This window comes from Melanotaenia boesemani, chromosome 1 (genome assembly GCF_017639745.1).
Source record: "Melanotaenia boesemani isolate fMelBoe1 chromosome 1, fMelBoe1.pri, whole genome shotgun sequence".
NCBI classification, from domain to species: Eukaryota; Metazoa; Chordata; class Actinopteri; order Atheriniformes; family Melanotaeniidae; genus Melanotaenia; species Melanotaenia boesemani.
The window spans coordinates 12148549-12168373 of record NC_055682.1 but is presented as its reverse complement, the minus strand read 5'-3'; the positions used below and the strand labels follow the sequence as shown (position 1 = coordinate 12168373).

The 19825-nt window shown below is 41.3% G+C and overlaps 1 protein-coding gene across 13 annotated transcripts in view; it reads left to right on the top strand.

Moving 5' to 3' along the window:
* The window catches only part of LOC121655598 (transducin-like enhancer protein 3-B), a 160870-nt gene that overhangs the window by 130990 nt on the left and 10055 nt on the right, over positions 1–19825 (top strand). For 2 of the 13 annotated variants that reach the window (XM_042010479.1, XM_042010403.1), the window contains exons 6-15: positions 3992–4054; positions 4479–4583; positions 6883–6921; positions 10170–10374; positions 11030–11088; positions 13551–13673; positions 15120–15170; positions 15572–15727; positions 19068–19203; positions 19607–19779. In XM_042010479.1, the coding sequence (XP_041866413.1) occupies positions 3992–4054; positions 4479–4583; positions 6883–6921; positions 10170–10374; positions 11030–11088; positions 13551–13673; positions 15120–15170; positions 15572–15727; positions 19068–19203; positions 19607–19779 (1110 nt within the window). The remainder of the gene's footprint in view (positions 1–3991; positions 4055–4478; positions 4584–6882; positions 6922–10169; positions 10375–11029; positions 11089–13550; positions 13674–15119; positions 15171–15571; positions 15728–19067; positions 19204–19606; positions 19780–19825) is intronic. The other 11 variants (XM_042010774.1, XM_042010695.1, XM_042010551.1 and 8 more) reach the window with 11 other exon arrangements.

The following is a 19825-nucleotide window of genomic DNA, read 5'->3' as shown; positions in this document are numbered from 1 at the left end:
TTAATCGACTTATCCTGTGCATCTCCTTTGTTTGTCAATAAGAGCAGTGGAGAGCTCTCTGAATAATGCATGGCTCCTGCCACCCCTTTCTTACTCCTCCCTCTACCATCCCTGGTGAACAAGTGTTTGTGATGACATCAGCAAGAGGTAAACAGGCGGTCCTTAGCTGCCCCTGTTATTGACATGAAAGGAGGGACGCTGGATTATTGGATGCATGCAGACGTATTACTTTGCTTGTGCTGAAGATTTATTGCAGTGTAAAAATTAAATTCTAAATTAGTTGTTCTGTTATCCCAACAAAGCTGGATGGAAAGGAAGGAAATGTGCATAAACATACACACACGTGTTACACTGTAACGCTGTTTGTGTCTTTTCACACAAACAAAATATTGCAATTCAAGTTGTAGCACTCAGTTTCCTCCATGCTGCTTCTGAGCTGAATGGTTGCTATGAAAGGGATCTGTGTGGCTGCTGGGAGGTAATTTGTTTTGACAGTGTCTCTTATGATGGCAAAGAGTGCGGGGTGGAGGTAATCACCCTCGCTTGCTGTCAATAAGTGATTTTAATTAGCGCAGCTCATTAGGCTGCCTCAGCAACGTGCCCTGATGACTGTGGTGTGGGCGTGGTGGGGGTTGCTTTGTTTTCACTACCTCTGCTCTCTACTGGGGTCTCTGTTTATCTGTTGTGCACTTGCTTACAGTTTGATTTCAGCTCTTTCTTTGGTAACTCAAAAGCAACACGAAGAGAAAATTATACATTAGTCATGAGAATTAACTGTGAATAGATCCAAAGCTTTTTATATTATATTTGGCTGCTTGACTTTGTTTTCTTTTTTTTCTACCTTAGGTAGCCATTTTGTGAATGTGCTGTTTTTTTTTTTTTTTATCATTTTCCTCATTTGTTGAATGAGTGAGAGGAAACCAAGAAAGTGTTTTATCAGGGAGACTCGTGTTTGTTTCCTGGAGGAAGAGGGTGAAAGGAGGAGCAGAGGGAAGGAGAAACAGAGCTTGTGCAAATGAATAATTTATACGGGATTCCTGGAATTGTTTGCCAAGGTGATGATGGTCGATCTGTCTCAAAGCCAAAACAAACTGACTAGAAGAACACACACTCACACACAGTCTCTCAGGGGAGACTGATGAGGTTACCGGAGGCTGTGAGACGTGCTTTATTATGATAGCCAGGCAGGAGCCGGGAGGTGTGATGTTACACAATTATTGTATCTGTGTATGTGTCCTTAAACCAACTTATAGTGAGACTTAACATCTCTGTGCATATAAGCTGCATAATTCAAAATGAGAAGTATAAAATTATAATCAACATAAGTTGAGCCCTAACGAAATCAGATGTAATCTGTTGGAAAACGTCCCATTTCCGTATGTTTCCCTGCAGACAAGGATGTCACTTCCTTTTTGCGAGTATGTGCTTAAAATAGAATGACATGCAGATGCAAAATATTCCTCATGCATTTGTAATGAACAAGATACCTCTAAGTGGCTCTTTCTTCCTCTGCTCTGGCTGAGAAGATACCCCCGATCTTCATATGCCACTTGTTTTCCTCGCCAATTGAATCCTCGTCAGAGACTCTGCTCTCCACTCGGAGGCTAATGCCTGGAGCGACAAACAGCCAAATGGCTTTCAACGCACCATTGACAGAGGGATGCATTGGAGAGAGCCTCTCCAAGCTGTGGTGCTACTAGACAACGCTGAGTACCTGTAATTGTGGAGCTGCAGTGAAAAGCTTCTGCTAGCTCAAAGGCTTCTGTTTTCAGCAGCTTAAAATGACAATAAACTCTTTTCTTTCTCTGCCAGTAAAAGCACTGGAAAATAGTTCCTCTAAAGTAAAGTGGGAGTCGTTCTGAGTACTGTGAGTCACTGGATGTGTTATCAGCATTTTCCTCTTCAAAATGTCTGTCAAAAAATCTGTGCGAACACGTCATGTGCCGATTTTGCCCTGCTTAACATGAGTGAACTCTCAACAGAGTGCTGTGTCTAAATTTAAAAAGGAAGGACAAGATGTAGCTGATAACAGCAGCAGTTCAGCTGAAGGGTTTCTGCTGCATTTCTCAGGTTGACGTGAGTCGTGTTTGCCCTGACATTCTCCTAAATTATAGCTGAAATATGACATTCCAATAAAGGGTCCACTCGAAGTGAAACAAAAGTTGAAGCAAAGGTTGCCTGTTCTATTGTTTTATATCCGGCCTCCAAAGCACAATTTTAGCTTGGTTGTAAAATGGTTCAGGAACATTTAACTTTTAAGGTGTGAGTTCAGTCCTCTTATCATGCAGAGGCGCTGCAGCTTGTGAGAAACATGTTTTTTGTTGTTGTTGTTGTTGTTTTTGTTTTTTTGCTAAAGTAAAAAAGAAAAACAAAAAAAAAAAACAAGGCAGAGTGGACCTGAATTCCACAAATGTTTCTGGCCTCAAATGGCAGCTCTGAAGTGGTGATTTGCTGTGAACAAATGGATACTTTTCTGTGTGACTGAAGGTTTATAATGTAGTCGCTCTAACAGTAGAGTATATCAGCATACCGCTGTTTCCACAAGCCCCATGCTGCTCTCCTCACAGCCATTTCCAGGGATGCGGTTCTACGCTGAAATACTCTTCCCTACCGGTGTCATTGTATACAGCCTCCACTAATGATGATGCTTTATGTGTCCCTAAAGAGTCGCCTACCTCTTCTTTATGTCAGCTTACTCCCAGTGCAGCCCCCCTCCCTATCTCCCCGCTCCCAGTTATCCCTCATTAATTTCCCGTGCCGATCAGATCGACAGGCCGAAAATTCAATTTAATGACCTGCCTCTGTGCTTCGCCTAATATGATTTTACAGGCTGTTCTGGTCAGAGCCCCAGCCCAATTTACATAATGATAAGCCGTGCCAGATAGCGTTGCCCCAGCAACAGAAGAGGGGGAAGATGAGAGGAAGGAGGGAGGGAACAGAGGAGAGTAGCGCAGATTAGCATGAAGGGGTGTGAAGAATCTTTTGGAGGACGAGGGTGAGGAGAAAGCGCAGTGTGTCTGAGGTCAGACGGGGGTTGTGAGATAATTCCTGACAGGCCAGTAAAGGTCTGCCCCCAATTCTTCATCCCTCCTTCCTCCAAAATGAGAGGAGTGACACAGAGGTTGTGCAGAAAGCTACTGGCACCTCCTGCCCCCCCCCCCCCCTTTCACAGTCAAACAAGGTTAAGGGAGTAAATGAGTGGAATGCAGCAGTGTATAATATGGCGGGAAGGACCTCTTCGACCCACACACACCTGCTGGGCCTCCACCCTTAATCTCTCACAATCAATTAGTTCACCTCCCCCGGTTCAGTCAAATCACATTACCTTAGTTTCAAATGAGAGGGTTTCACTTCACCATTCACTTCACCATACGTCATACCAAGCTTTTTCTTTTATTCAGCTTTCCACTTTTGTGTTCTTCCTCTTCTACTCCTCATCTTCCTCGTTTCTTTTTGGAAAGTGCAGAATTTAAAAAAGGAAATGGGCTTTGGCAGAATGTCTTGGGACCTTCTAGTGCGGTAGAGAGCATATCCATTCATCCAAATGCAGCACTGTAAAGTGCTCCATGTACATCGAGCCCTGCAGTATCATCTTACTCTGCCAGCTAATATTATGTGGTCGATACCAAAGATGCCTCTGATAGATAAGACCAGAGTTAACCTGTCTGCTTCAGTGTGCCCTACCCCCCTCTTTATGGGCCGTAATTATGAAGTATGGACCTCATTAGGCTTTCTCCAGCCAGATGGTATTAGCATATTTCAGCCTCCTAATGAAATAAGGTCTGAGCCTAATGGAGGCAGGAGAGAGGGGGAAGTGAATTTGTTCTAAGGCGGTCCCAATTTGGTTAGAAATACATGGCCCACACTGATGGATGCTGCAAACAGTATAGTATAGATAATTAAACTGCTCATTTCTTCTGTAATTCTTTCCCTGTATCATTCAGGATACTGAAATACTCTTGTTCTTATATTTTCTTTTCTTCTCCCACAGACTGAGATTGCCAAACGCCTCAATGCAATTCTGGCTCAGATCATGCCGTTCTTGTCACAAGAGGTGAGTGTCAACTATAGCAGCTGAACATGAAGGATAGTAATGATACTCATTTCTTTCACGTTGTACATTTAGAGTGGATGAACTTGTGGCATGCCTGTTGCTAAAGACTGTGTTAGTGGAGAGGAGAGGAATCTTATACACGGCAAAATCTGAATTAATTTAAAATAGAAATACAGATCAGAGTGCCACTGTTTAAAAAAAAAAAAAAAAAAAAAGGATAATCTTGATCATTCACTTCTGCTGCTGTTATAACTTTTCAACACCTGGCTAAACAATTTAGAAATAATCAGCATTCTTTTTCCTACAAAACTATATAAACAAGACAGATTAAAGATGTTTTGTCAAAAAGAAAACAACCTGAACCAGGTTTCAGCTTTGCTTGTTTATTTACTTTGAAGCTAATCTTTGTGTTTGTATCTTGCAGCATCAACAGCAGGTGGCTCAGGCTGTTGAACGGGCCAAGCAGGTGACAATGACTGAGCTAAATGCTATCATCGGGGTACGTGGACTTCCCAATCTGCCTCTAACTGTGTGTATACCCCCTCTTCTTCCTTCATTGAATCTGAGGACAGGGGCAAAACTGCATGCACAGAGGACGACCATCACTCTAACATTGTTATAAGCTATTCTTAAATGCCACATTATGTCTGTTTGTTTAACCCTTTTGCTGTAAAAGCAAGGCAAATTTATTTGTATAGCACATTTCATGTACAAGACAATTCAAAGTGCTTAAAACAGAAATGTTGCACTTTAAGGATAACTTGGAAAAAGATATTAGATTTCACAGGAAAACATGGGTGAAAAGGAGATAAAAGCAGCTTAGCGTATTAATCTGCTACGATTTCCTCCTCCTGTCTGTGGTATTTGAATGTTCAGACTGAATGCAAACCAATAATGGCATGTCCTCCTCACATGTGCAGACTTGTCCCTGTCTCAAGTGGTTTATTATGTTTTTGACTTGACAGTGTGTGCAATGCTCTTTTAACATGGTGTTCATAGCTGTATTTTTCCTGATTGTTGGTTAATCATGGCCTGTCGGCAAACAGGGTGCAGTTCCCATCTGCAGCTCAGTTCTGGTTTTCCTCCTCTCGTACAGAATTAAAAAACATCTGATATAATGTGACACAGTCCAGACTGAGATCAGATCATGGGTTTTCTCAGATTTCACTGTGGCTGCACTTTAATTACATAAAACGTTCCAACCAACAGGCTTACCTTTACCTGTGACCCAATAGCAGGAGGAATTAAAGTGGTCAGGTCAGGACAAGTGTTGTGATTGCAACAGAGATAACAGCAGCAGGAACTTTGCACATACTGAATGTCTATAAGGTGTATGAGATTAAGGGTTTAGGCTACTTCCAATCAGTGTTGGGAGAGTAGAGGGAACAGAAAAATCTGTTGTTCCTATTTGGGAGTGTATATTCATCATTCCTGATGGTTAACAAAGCTTCTGTGTCAAGTAATATCAGCGACTGCTCAGGTATCATTATATCTTTGTGAATGAGTAAAGCCAGATAAGTTTTTGTATATAAAACCTTTAAAAGCAGCCAAATTGTACCTGTCAGTATTATCAGATTTAACTACCTGCAGTTGAGAATTAGCAGCCATTTTGTATCCAATATTTTTACTTAAATCCTTTTCAATAGAAATCCCTCCCAACTCTGACTTGGTACAACCCACAGGTTGTTTTTGCCATTCAGCTGCTCACAGAGGAGGCAGAACAAAACATGTGAATAATACAGCAACACCTAATCTTCAGCATTATTCCTATCCAGTTTCTGGATTTTAGAGAACTGCAGCAGCCCAGAATTAAATGAAGGAAAGGAGTGTGTGTCAAAAACCAGGAAGGGACCTTCAGCTATTTCCACAACTTTAACACGCACAAATCACTCTCTGCACAACAGCTTCAGAGTGAAATGCAACGATTTCTGCCTTTTATTTAAAATTTGAGTCCAGTGATGATCACATGAAACTTAATTAAGGGAGGTAACCCAAGAGAACAGACCCCAATTTTCAAGGTAGTTGGCCATTTTCTTTTAATTTTTTTTATAACCAGCGCAGAGTAGTGTTTAAATTGGTATATTTTATTTTACTTTGAATTATGTAACTAAAGTTTGCTGCTAGCTCATTGAATGTCACAGTGTGTCAGCTGTCAGCCAGCTAGCACCAAGATATCAGAAAATCTGTTAATGCGTACAAGCAGAGGACAGAGTGTTAAAGTAGTGATCAACATTGAGATGCATTTACATAAGAGTAAGACCTTGTTTTATATAAAACAAAAATAGGAGGTCAATTTATTTACAAACTGTTCTGCATCTCCACTGTTTTGCTTAATCTTTTTGACCAAAGGTGACATATGATTGAGTCTGACTTGACAAGTGTCAGAGGGGCCTCCTCATTTCCATGTTCCTACCTTCATTTCCATGATTTCAACATAGAGCAGGATTGTTTTTGCATAATAATTAAACAGTCAGCCACAGATGGTGTACTGCTGATTATGAATCATGTAAATGCTAATTTGTGGAACGCAGCACCAACTTCTGCACTGCCTGGTTTCACATATCACTCTGCTTCATTTACCTGCTGGAATGTCCTCTACCTTGTATGTTTTTTTGGCATACATACTGTTTGTACTGTACATACTGTTTGAAAATAATTGTTGAAATACTTCTTTCATTGTAGATTAAAGTTAAAAAAAAAGGTTATATTGGATTCTGTGGACAAAGATAAAAAGGGCAAAAGAAAAAAAGGACCAACAGGTGCTTCCCTGGTGGTGTTGCTTGTTTTCACTGCTGGCTAAATATCTCCTCTCCCCTCCTTCAACCCAGCAGCAGCAGCCGCCACCTCATGTCTACCCAGCCTTCATGGTCAGTGTTTTGGATTGCTTGAGTTTTGTGGGTTCAGTATAAAGCCATTATGATTTTGGAGCTGTAAATGAATGTTTGCAAATAATTTTAATTAAATTTTGTCACCCTGTAAAAAAAATCTGCCAAAGAAATTCAAATTTGTGAAAATATATATATTTGTTTATGAAAAATAGAAGTGCTTTTGCAAACATGTTTACGTATGCAAAGGAAAAACTTGCATGAAGGACTCTGAAGTTGGAGATGCAGATTTTTGGCTCCATCTTGACACTTCTGATTTGGATGATGAGAAATCAAACTGTCCAATCAGAGAGCAGACAGCTTCCTTCATTTCCTCACCGCTGCAGGCTCTTAAAGGAGAGTAGATGAATTCTAAAGACGGTTGGTGCGACTACCAGTGTGTCAAAGTGAATGTGATACACAACATCACTCTATCCAAGACTCGAGCAGCAGGTGTTACGGACTCTCCCTGGAAAAAAGAAGAGCCCATCACGTGGTCGTTATTGGTTGCTCGCCTCACTCATGTCTGGTTGGCCTCCGTGCACCGCAGTTACTATTTTAATGGTGTTTGGATTCGTGAGTAGCCGTAGCTTTAGTTGATCGTGTCCAGCTCTGGCCCCGACAGCAGCTCCTCAGATCCAGCGGTTAAAGATGATACAGCGGGGCACAGAGAGAGGTGGAGGAAAGCGAGGCAAGCAACCACCAATAACGGCTGCGTGGAGATGAATGTAGAGGTTTTTTGGTCTATTAAATAGCTGAAGTACCATTTATTAGGCCACTCAGATCCCACCATCACCCGTCTTCTATCTACCGTCTGCTCTCTGATGGACAGTTTGATTTGTCATTATCTAATCAGAAGTGTAAAGATGGGCCCAAAAATCTGCATTTGCAGCTAAAGTTTTTCTTGCAGTTTTCTGCTTTGCATCTGTAAACAGATATTTGCAAAAACACATACAAATCCTTTTGTACACATTCACAAGCTTGAATTTCTCAGGCAGATTTTTTTTACAGGGTGACAAAACTTGATTTACAAAATTCAAACTCTGAAATTCTTAAATTTATTTACAGCTGCAAAATCTTTATGCCTTTCTATTGAGTCCATAGAATTGTCTAACATCTTGTTTTGTGAAAGGAGACAATACTAAGCCTGAAGATTTTACAGAATCTTGTATTTACCTGGTTACTAACCTAAAATGTTTCCTGTGTCTCAGTCCAAACGGCTCTGTTTGTACATAGGTTGTAGTATATTCTGTGTCTTGACTCCTGAAGAAAATGCAGTCTGAGCTAGAGAGCTGCTGTAAGGCTCAGTGGGTAATGTGTCGATCATTGCCAGACTTATTAAGCCAGTCTGCCAGCTGGTTTGTGCTGGTGCTGTTGATGCTTGTTCCACCTGACAGTACTGTTCTGCAGGGAGCCAGCTTCGCCTAGTTAACTTTAATTGCCTGTTTCCTGTGGAAGTTGCCTGAGCTGCTGCAGCATTTACACATAATGAAAAAAGATAAGTGTGAAAGAAAGCTAGCTCTTTATCCATGAATATTGAATTGGAAGCAATTTATTTTCATTTTTTTTCTTTCTTTTCTCTTTCCCAACCCCTCATGACTTCCCTTCCTCGTCTCCCCTCTCCTCAGCCATAGCTCGCTAATGAGGCTTCTTGATAATGATCCCCGCACGCTTTTCCTCATTAGGCACACTCAATAGGGACGTCCCTGCCTCTATCCCTCGCCCACTCGCTTTCATTCTCTTGTTATTTTTGTGATTCTGCTTCTCCCCCTTCAGTATTGACTGGGCCCTTCCATTTTGTTTTTGATCACTTTTACTTTTTCACATCAAATGGACTGCTTGGTACACCAGCACAATATCGATTAACAATGCTGCCCCTCAGTTGTTCATATCCATTGGGGTGATTTCAGGTCTATCTCCACATAATGAGCTGACTGAATAATGGCCAGCTGCTAATAAACCTTTAAATGTGGTAAGCCACGAGATATACCCTCATCTAGTTTCTCAATTTTATGTAATGAATGTATGGATGAGGTTACTGAAGTTCTTTCTAGCAAGCAGAATGGTAATCATGTTATTTTTCTTTTTGGAGAACCAGTTGATGGATGTGCTAAGTGTTATTTAACCTTGTTTTAAAGCACTTGCTTCCCTCTTGCCTGAGTGGCTATTTAACTCCTGTCTATCTGCTCTCAGCTCTGGTTGCCTCTTACAGACATTCATGTCCTCTTGGGAGGTGTGTGTGTGTGTTCTCTGCTGTCTGTGCTTGGCAGTATTTTGCTGGAGCACGGCATGCTTTCTTTGGTTTTCAAGTGTAGACCTATTGATTTTCTTTTTCTTTTTTTCCCCCGAAATGTCCCAACTATGATTGAAACACAGCAGTTTGAGACTGAGCAACACTGTTTGGCATCATTTCTGGCAGCTTGAGGTGATGTGTTTTAGAACAGAACATAGCTATCAGAAGGTCATGTAACATCAATATGTTGGTTAAACAACGGTACTAATTGTGGGAGTGCAAGAATAAATAAGAACATAGTGTGAAAAGAAGTCAGATCTGGCTAATAAACTGGAAGGAGTCCTTTTACATCCTCCACGTGAAAACCTTTTCCACAAAGATCAATTAAGCTTCACTTTAATGCTGAAACAGAAAAAACAATGTACAGCAGTTTGTGTGTGTGTGTGTGTGTGTGTGTAATATCTATTTTAAGAATGTTTACTTTTTATATTGCAGATTTTTTTGTGTTGAAAAAGCTTCTTTACAATTTTTAGTATTTTATGTGATTTGCAGCATGAATAATTGATCAAATGATATAAAACCTGGTAACTTGTAACTGCCATATTAACACAAGCATATTAGAATTAATGTAAAAAAAATCAGACTAAATGTTTTTAATTATGTCACTGTAACACACGGTCACTGCACAAAGTTAAATCGAATCATAATTTACAGCTAAGTGCAAAACAGGTCAAAAATAGGACATTTTGGACATGAATGTAACGTGTCATGCATCGCTTCACCTATATGTGTAGGCATGAATTAAGTTATTGTTTGCTCATCAGACAGCGAGTGAGCTGGAATAGCATGCTGGCAGTGACCACCATCCTGCTTTTATGAATAAATGGTTTGGCTTCTAACTAAATGCTGTCAAATCCAGCTGCAAAGCACGAGTCCAGTGCAGTCATTCAGCGAATCATTTCCCAGCCGACCCACTTGTCCTCTGTTTTGTCTCTTGTCTCTCTGTGTTTGTTTACAGCAACAGCAGCTTCAGGCTCAGCACCTCTCTCACGCTGCCCACGGACCCCCAGTCCAGCTGCCCCCTCACCCTTCCGGCCTGCAGCCGCCCGGCATCCCTCCTGTGACAGGCGCTGGCTCTGGCCTGCTGGCTCTGGGTGCTCTTGGCAGCCAGGCCCACCTGCCTGTAAAGGATGAAAAGAACCACCATGACCTGGAGCACAGAGGTGAGGAGCACAGCCTGCTGCGAAAGCTACCTGCAGCAAGAACAGGATGTACCTGCTGAATAGAATTTTTCCTGGAAACATGTCATTGTATGTTTTTAAGTGTTTCTGCATATAAAAACTCTCTGAGGAAATATTAACACAGTTTCAGTAGTTTTCTTATAATTGGAGATGTGATGGTTCATAGTGGCATCACAAAGCTGAACACTCCTGCTTGTGTGGACGCTAAACATGTTTTTTGTCCGGTGGTGAATAAATCATTTACCAGAGATGCAGGTGGTAATTATAGTCTGACATAAATCTGTTGGATGTTAATGCATTTCTTTTTAAAGGATTTACAAGTGAGCCATGGCATTATGCATCATCAACATAATTATTTACTCATGACTTAGATATTTATTGTAAATAATTGACAGATTTGTAAGCCTATCTCCTCATTTATTGTGGCGAAACAGCTGCTTAATAAAGTAACACTATAAAATGCCATAATATGACCTAAATATTCTCTAAAAAGTGGTTTGTCAACAAGCTTCAACTAACTTAGTTGTATCAGTTTTGCAAAAATGAGCATTATCTTTCAGAATAGTATGTTTATTACTGTTTTAATTGTAGAGTCTGTTACTCCATACTAATTTGTGTTTTGCTTTCCTCCCTCCTGGCCCCTCATCTTTTCACTCGCCTCTGGCCATTCCTCTGAAAGAGCGAGAGTCCAGCACGGTACGTTGACTCTACAGCTCTCCTCCTGTGTGTCTCTTGACTCTGCCGGTCACAGGCTCACTGTGTTTGGTGATTAGGTGTACTTTACATAGACTTAAACCAACTGTTAAATAGAAATTCATGCTCTTTGTGTAAGAACACACACATTTTTGTCCTCAGGGGGTATAAGCTGACTGAAATCAAATGACTTCTGGCCAAATAAGCCAGTGCCATCTAATCCAGGTGGAAGATGACTCCAATCACTGGACAAGGATTAGTAGTCTGCTACCTCCTTTAATTTCAACACAATTAAAAGTGACTTTGACTCTCCTTCTCTCTCTCCCTAATCACTTCAGAGGATTTACTGTTTCATGTGTCCAATACCTGACTCATTTTCATCCCCTTTCATCAAACTTTTCTCCTTCTCTTTTGCATAGTTTTGTTATTTACTGTTTTGTGTTCTTATCTCAGTCGTTTACCCTTTCCATCACTTTTTCCTTCATGCTCTGTCTTGGTTGTCCCTATCTCTCTTCCTTCTCATGTTAAAGTCCTTGTTTATTGGACTGGCTTAAAGCTCTCAGTTAGCTGGAGTGTAACGCTCTGTTGGATCTGCTCAGCCAGATTAAGTTCCCATTGACTGACCATCCTGAATGAGCCTACTCATGTCAGAAGGAAACACAAACTCTTCTCTCTTATTTGGTGACGAACGACTGCCAATACCAGCTTACCTGATCTCAATGCCACCCTCCTCCCCTTCTTTTTCAGCACACACACATACACACACAGTCTTCCTGTCCTGTTGTCTCAGGTCATCTGATAGCACAGTTGGAGGGAAGTGCAGGATTACTGAACTAAGAAATCCTTGAAGTTCTCAGCCTCAGATACAGTCTGTAATTCTGCAGGAGATTTTTATCCGTTCGTCTGTGTCTTTGCATTAAGCCAGACTCAAACTTGTGGTGGCTTTCTTTTCTGCAAGAGTAGCTCAAGAAATCTACATATTTTGACCTGAGATGGAATCACAAAACTGTTGGATGACCTCTGTAAGGACAAGTCTAACCTAACCCTCTGTTTCGTGGCCAAGGAAGGGGCACTTTGAAAAGAAGGTGGTCTAAGAATATGGCATTAACTGCTCAACCACAGTTTAATAGTCTCCACTTTGCTTGGCTCAGGTCTTTTCTTTAATGTCTTCCTGTCATTATGTTTTCAGACTGTTACCTCTCTGTACTGCTCATCTTTTTTGTCAGACTTCCTTCTTTCTCTTTCATCGTGTCTTTGTTTCTGGTGGCAGCGGGGATTTACCACGCTGCTTGATAATGTGAGCTGGCCTCAGGGTTTTCTGGCCTTCACCCCCAACCACCATCTCTTTGCTTTTCGGTCTGATTGGCAGAGCCACCACACCAGCTCTCAGAGTACAAAAACCCTGTTTGCAGCTTCTGAGAAAGTGCCAGCCTGTCCGGGTGTTCCCACTAGTGGGGAGAACTCACCGCCACACTGCCATGCTCTCATTGCTTGCCAACTTCCTTTCCAATTTTGCTCTCTTGTCTTTTTCTTTTTTCTTTACCTTCCATTTTTCTCACTCTGCCTCTTTCATGGCTCCTGTCTTTTCTGGCATCACCCTCTTTCCCTCTTCACATTGCTCTCTTGTCCTGGTTCCATCAATAGCCTTTTTATTCCTTCGTCATCTTTTTTCTCTCTGTTTTAACCTGTCTCGCGAGCCGTTATTAGCTTGGCTTTTACAGTTACACACTAAGGGGCCAGTCACTTCTCCTTTATAATTGCTTCTTCCTGCATGATCAGTCAGGAATGCAGCCCTTGTCTGCTTTTATATTTAATGTAACTTTAAGCTGGCCTCTACTCTGAGTCTACAAGATTACATGTCAGGTTGTGTGTGTACATATTGTCTCTCCCTCTTCACTCAGTCTGCTCCACGAATCATCACGCCAGTTAGTGTTTTTGTCTTCCAGTATTTTTGTGGGTTTGTGGTTTTGCTTAGCTGCCTCGTCTGTTTCCTTGCTCCACTGCTTTGGCAGCAACAAGGCTAAGCTGTCCAAGAATCCTCCACTTCCCACCCCCGCCCCATCCCAAATCAGTCCAGCAGCATTGTGCATTTGGCTTTACAGTCGGTATTATCACTGCTCTGACGAGAGATAATGCTTAAAAGTCACATCTGGGTGTAAATACGTGATTAGTATATTTATAGTTTTCTGGTCTGTTGAAGGTTTACAAATCCTAAAACATTAACTGTGCGATGGGCGTAAAGTAGCAGCAGACCTTCACTCTACTAAACGGACGATATTTGCAACATTCACATAATTTGTTTGTCCATACCATGTTAAACTCATTTCCTCACATTATATTTACTGAAGCTGCAATTATTTGCATAATCCATGAATCAGTACATGGTTTAGTGTATTGCAAATTAAGAAACCAATTCAAGGGGCATTTTAACTGAACTCTGATGTAGTGTCTGTTATTTATGGCAGAATAACTCAGTGTCACCATCAGACAGCCTGCGGGCAGCGAGCGAGAAGCACCGCAGCTCTTCAGACTATGGCCACGACTCCAAAAAACGCAAAGTGGACGACAAAGACAGCAGATATGTGAGTGTCTGTGTCCATTCGTTTCTTTGTGTCAGTTGTTAGTGCTGAGTTTGCTATTTTCAAAATCCAGCTGCATAAGGGGAAGAGATTCTAACATTGATTTTGTTGGCATACAAATTTCTTGGAAAACATTCTCTATATTAACAAAAAAACCTCATTTGCACAGTTTATGTTGCTATGACATATGTTCCTTAATAAGGCTCTAGAGTTACTTAATTAACATATTTTGAAAAGATTTCTGTAAATTAGAGGAGGAACTGGGGACAATATTTATCTCCCAATTAACAAAACATATGTTAAAAATTCTCATTTTAGAAGAGCATTTCAGGGAAGGGTCTAGTTCAGCCTCTTGTCCAAGGATACAATGACATGTAGACTGGTAAAGCTGGGGATCCACAAATGAAGAGTAGTAGATTTTTATGTTTTTTTATGTTTGCAAGAACTGGTTTACCGAGTCACATTGGCCCACATTTTCATGCTTTGTGCGTAGTCACCGGTGCGATACCTGTTTACGTTTTAGCAATGACAAAGTTTGCACTTTGTATTAATCTGTACTTGATTACATATTGCAAATAATACTGACATAGTAGGACCTTTTTTGTTAGCTACTTAAACAGTTTGGGAAGATAGTGTTGTGTTCAGTTTCAGTTTTACTCGTCCTTTGGGGCTCTCTTCAGCTACACTCGTTCTCTCCTGCCTTTCTGCTCAGTTTTCTTCCTCAGTCTTTGGGCAGGTCATTGTAATTTTTTTTCTTTTACATTTGACTATTTTTCGAGGCTAGCAACTAGCTTAGAGGTACATTACCACCAACTAGTAGGCTGCCGTGTGCTGAGGGATACACAGCTGGCTCTGTAGATGAATTGACTGAAAATATCTCATGCTGGTTTTTCTTAAATAGGCAATTATTTTTTATAAATTGGCTTATAACACTATAATGACACCATTATAAATTAGGCTGATGTGGATTTATTTTAATTTGATTAGCGTGAATTGATTGTGTCTGTAAAGTGACTTGAGATGACTTTGTTGTGAACCACTGCTATGCAAATAAAGCTGATTTGAATTGCTTATTAGAATTAGAATATCTTTATTGTCATTTTGACATTGTCTCAAATATTGGGTGGGTACTAATTTTAAGATTTTTTTTGTTGCTCAGCCCTACTGTCAGCTGAGATTACCATTCACTCATTGATAAACTGAAATGAATTTCCTGTTCCTTACATGGATCTGCTCCTAAAAAGAAACATATCTGTATATGAACAACTGATTAAAATGACTGGGACATTTCAGTCTCTCTGTAAATGCAGCAACAACTGCAATAAGAAATCCCACAGTTGAGTTATTTTAGGTTCATAAATCTGATGTGGTTCTAATTTAGTGGCTGAACTGGTGTAACCTAACTGCCATTAATAGCCTCACTTTACGCTGAACCTGCTACTCCTTCATTTTTAGGACAGTGACGGAGACAAAAGTGATGACTTGGTGGTGGATGTTTCCAATGAGGTAAGATGAGGGTTTGAGCTGCTCCGCCACATTCTTCAGTAAAAGGTCTGCACAGAATCCAAACAGTTCTCTTTTTGTCTGTGGAAGCTTCAACACCTCTTACTGTGTTGTCAAAAAGTCTGTCATAATATTGGTTGTTTGCTCTGAGCATGTGTTTACTTGCTGTGTTTCTTTTGCCATTCATGCAGAATGTAAGACAAAGAATACAAAGGGAAAAGGGTGTGACAGGTGAATGAGAAGTTGGTGCATGTGTGTGAAAGAGAGTGTGAGCATACATGAGTATATTTATCTGTGTTTGCGCATGAGGCCCCGGGTTGTTTGACCTACATGTACATGCCAGTGGCTTTCCTCCGGTCTGTTTGCTTAGTCTTGCCCTCGGTCTGTCTCGTTTAACTCTGTAGGATCCAGCCACGCCTCGAGTCAGCCCTGCTCACTCTCCTCCTGAAAATGGCCTGGATAAGTCACGAGTGCTGAAGAAGGATGCTGCCCCCAACAGCCCCGCCTCTGTCGCCTCCTCGGGCAGCACACCATCTTCTAAGGCGAAGGACCACGCCCATGTGAGTGTGAGGATGAAATAAGGAGGTTACAGTTGGATGGGATAAAGCCTGGACTGACAGACTAAAGGGCATTTGTCAAGTGAAGTGGATGTCTGTGTGAAAGACTAATGTGCAGGCTTAGCAGTTGGCTGGTACGCGGTGCTTGAGGGTGCAGAGGGTGGATGCACTCTGAGGAAATCAAACCCTATAGCTCAGTCCTCTCAATCTCCTTTATGGCTTAACCAATAAATGGTCATTTCTCCATCGCCCCAAGGCAGTAAATAACCCAGAGACATGGCAGCAGGAGAACTGCTGTCTCTGTCTTTTTGCTTCATCTCATCTTCTCTCCTGCCATCCCTCTATTTTTTTATAGTAAGCATTTGACCAACCAGATTTTAATATTGTTTTTGTAAAACAGTTTTTCTTTCTCATTGTGAACATATAAGATGTTTGGTGGCAAAGAAATTTCCCCTGTAAGGGATGAATAAAGCTTATCTTTATGATGATTAGCTACAATTACAGTGCATCCAGAGAGTATTTACAGCACTTCACTTTTTCCACATTTTATATTACAGCCTTATTCTAAAATGGAATAAATACATTTTTGTAGTGGTGTTCCGATCGATCGGACGCCGATCATTATCGGCCGATATCCATAAAAAAGTATGTGATCGGTGTTCGCCGATCAATGCCTTTTGTTGCCGATCACAAAATCTGACCACCTATATTTCATACTCTGCAACCTGCAGAAGCGCTGCGTGCAGTGTCATAGCTCCCGCTTTCCTCCACAATGTGCATGCGCGCGCTTGCAAATCCAAAGCAAACATGTCTGCCGTGTGGAAGTTTTACACTGTGTGTGAGAGTGATGTAAAGTTTGCATCCTGCAACACATGCAACGCAAAAGTACCTCGCGGGGGAAGTACATCAAAATCAGTACGCTGAATTTTCGAGGCTCACTGCACAGAATGAAAGGAAGACGCCGGTGCAGCCAGAGCGCAGCTAACGCAGCCAACAATTACCAACACTCGTCTGTATGAGCGTGACAGTCAAGCAAATAACCACAAAAATAATTCAGTTAATCGGCCTTGACGACCAACCGTTCTCAGTGGTGGGGGACGCCTATTTTACTTGGCTTTTTTTTTTTTTTTTGGGAATATTAAGATTTTGTTTTACTTTCTTATTTAGCCTGATGAGAGCCTTAATGTGTTTTCAGTCTGTTAAAATATAGTACTACTGATTACTGAAAGATAGCGCATTGTACTATGTACATGTTATTGTCTAAAGTAGGGGGATTTTATGGTTCCTTTTCCACATCAAATAGTCGGCAGTGCTTATAAGAAAATTACAGCCAATCCATGTGATTATCGGTGATCGGCAGTGATCGGCACTCATGGGTAATCGGTATCGGAATCGGCAACAAAAAACCTGATCGGAGCATCCCTACATTTTTGTCTTCAAAATTCTACACACAATACCCCATGATGACTTTTTTTTTGCAAATTTATTGAAAATAAAACACTAAAAAATGTACACAAGTATTCACAGCCTTTGCTCAGTACTTTGTTGATGCACCTTTGGCAGCAATTACAGCCTCAAGTCTTTTGATGGCACAAACTTGGCACACTTTTCTTTGGGCACTTTCGCCCATTCCTCTTTGCAGCACCTCAAGCTCCATCGGGTTGGATGGGAAGTGTCGGTGCACAGCCATTTTCAGATCTCTCCAGAGATGTTAAATTGGATTGAAGTCTGGGCTCTGGTTGGTCCACTCAAGGACATTTACAGAGTTGTCCTGAAGCCACTCCTTTTATATCCTGGCGCTGTGCTTAGGGGTCATTGTCTTGCTGAAAGATGAACCGTTGCCCCAAGTCTGAGATCAAGAGCACTCTGGAGCAGGTTTTCATCCAGGATGTCTCTGTACATTGCTGCATTCATCTTTCCCTCTATTCTGACTAGTCTCCCAGTTCCTGCCGCTGAAAACATCCACACTGCATGATGATGCCACCACCATGCTTCACTGTAGGGATGATATTGGCCTGGTGATGAGCAGTGCCTGGTTTCCTCCAAACATGATGCTTGGCATTCACGCCAGAGTCCAAACTTTGTCTCATCAGACCAGAGAATTTTGTTTCTCATGGTCAGAGTCTTTGAGGTCCATTTTGGCAAACTCCAGGGGGGCTGCCATGTGTGTTTTACTAAGAAATGGCTTCTGTCTGGCCACTCTACCATATGGGCCTGATTGATGGATTGCTGCAGAGATGGTTGTCCTACTGGAAGGTTCTCCTCTCTCCACAGAGGAATGCTGTAGCTCTGATAGAGTGACCATCTGGTTCTTGGTCACCTCCCTGACTAGGACCCTTTTCCCCCGATCGCTCAGTTTAGGCAGCCGGCCAGCTCTAGGAAGAGTCCTAGTGGTTCAGAACTTCTATTTACTGATTTTGGAGGCCACTGTGCTCATTGGAACCTTCAAGGCAGCAGATACATTATTCTGTACCCTTCCCCAGATTTGTGCCTCGAGACAATCCTGTCTCAGAGGTCTATAGACAGTTCCTTTGACTTCATGCTTGGTTTGTGCTCTACCATGCACTGTCAAGTGTGGGACCTTATATATAGACAGGTGTGTGACTTTCCAAATCATGTCCAGTCAACTGAATTTACCACAGGTGGACTCCAATTAAGCTGTAGGAATATTTCAAGGATGATCAGTTGAAACAGGATGCACCTGAGCTCACTTTTGAGCTTCATGGCAAATGCTGTGAATACTTATTTAGATGTGATTTCTTTAGTGTTTTGTTTTAAACAAATTTACAAAAATCTAATAAAAAAATCACATTGTCATTATGGGGTATTGTGTGTAGAATTTTGACGACAAAAATTAATTTATTCCAATTTGGAGTAAGGCTGTAACATAAAATGTGGAAAAAGTGAAGTGCTATGAATACTTTCCGAATGCACTCTATGTTCAACTAAACCTCTCTCCATCCGTGATTGGTCTGTCACTTCTCAAAATCAGCTTTTTTTCCCTCCACTGTCTTGTACACAGTATGCCTTGTTGTTCCTGACAAGCTTGACTGCTAAACAAAGGTCTACGCTCCTACCCCCAACACGCTGACAAACACACATGACTGTAATGAAGTGTCTGTGTTAGACTGGATTAACTAGAGCAGTCCACTCACTCTGAATTTCCTGTCATAGGTGGTATTTTTGACTCATGGGGGTGGGGGTTGGTTGAACTCTGTCATGTGTCATGGATGTGATTTCACTTGTGTGTGTTTGAGCACTGGAGAGAAGAGACTAACTGAACTTACAGCTTTCAGTAAGAGGATACCAAACACCCTGAGGGTAAAGAGTATCTCTGTTACAGAATGACAAGTCGTCCACACCGAGTCTGAAGTCCAACACACCTACACCAAGAAATGAGGCGCCCACACCAGGAACCAGCACAACTCCAGGACTGCGACCTTTACCAATGGGCAAACCACCCGGCATGGAGGCTTTAGGTAAAAAATCTCCAGCTCTCTTTTTGTTTTGTTTTATTAGTAAATTTCCAGGAAAAATGGATTCTCTAGTTAAGCTGTTATTGTAAGAAGGTGATGATTTTCTTTAATAAAATAAGCTCTTGCTTTAATAAACTGTGATTGGCATTTTATTAAATCTGTTTAGTGGAAGTGATGTAGACTAATAGGACAAAATTTTGAGTTCTTGATGTTCATGTTTACCTCAGAAAAATTGTAAAACAGTTTTAGTACAAACTCCAGTTGTAATTGGATTTTTTTAATTTAATTTTAATCTTCACTACACAATCGTAGTATGTGTACTCGCTTCAGTTTACCATTATTTTTATTAAACCAAATTGTTCAGTCTATACAGCAGTTGAATTAGTAAAGTCGTCCTCTCCTTTAGCTGCCCCAGCCCTGCGTACACCTATGTCCATCGCCGGTTCATATGCATCCCCATTTGCCATGATGGGTCATCATGAGATGAATGGATCCCTTACCAGTCCAGGCGTGTATCCAGGTCTTATTTCGCCACAGATGAGTGCTGCAGCTGTTGCCGCCTATGGACGCTCGCCAATTGTAACTACATTTTACACTTGATTATGCTACAAGCAATGCTGTTTGT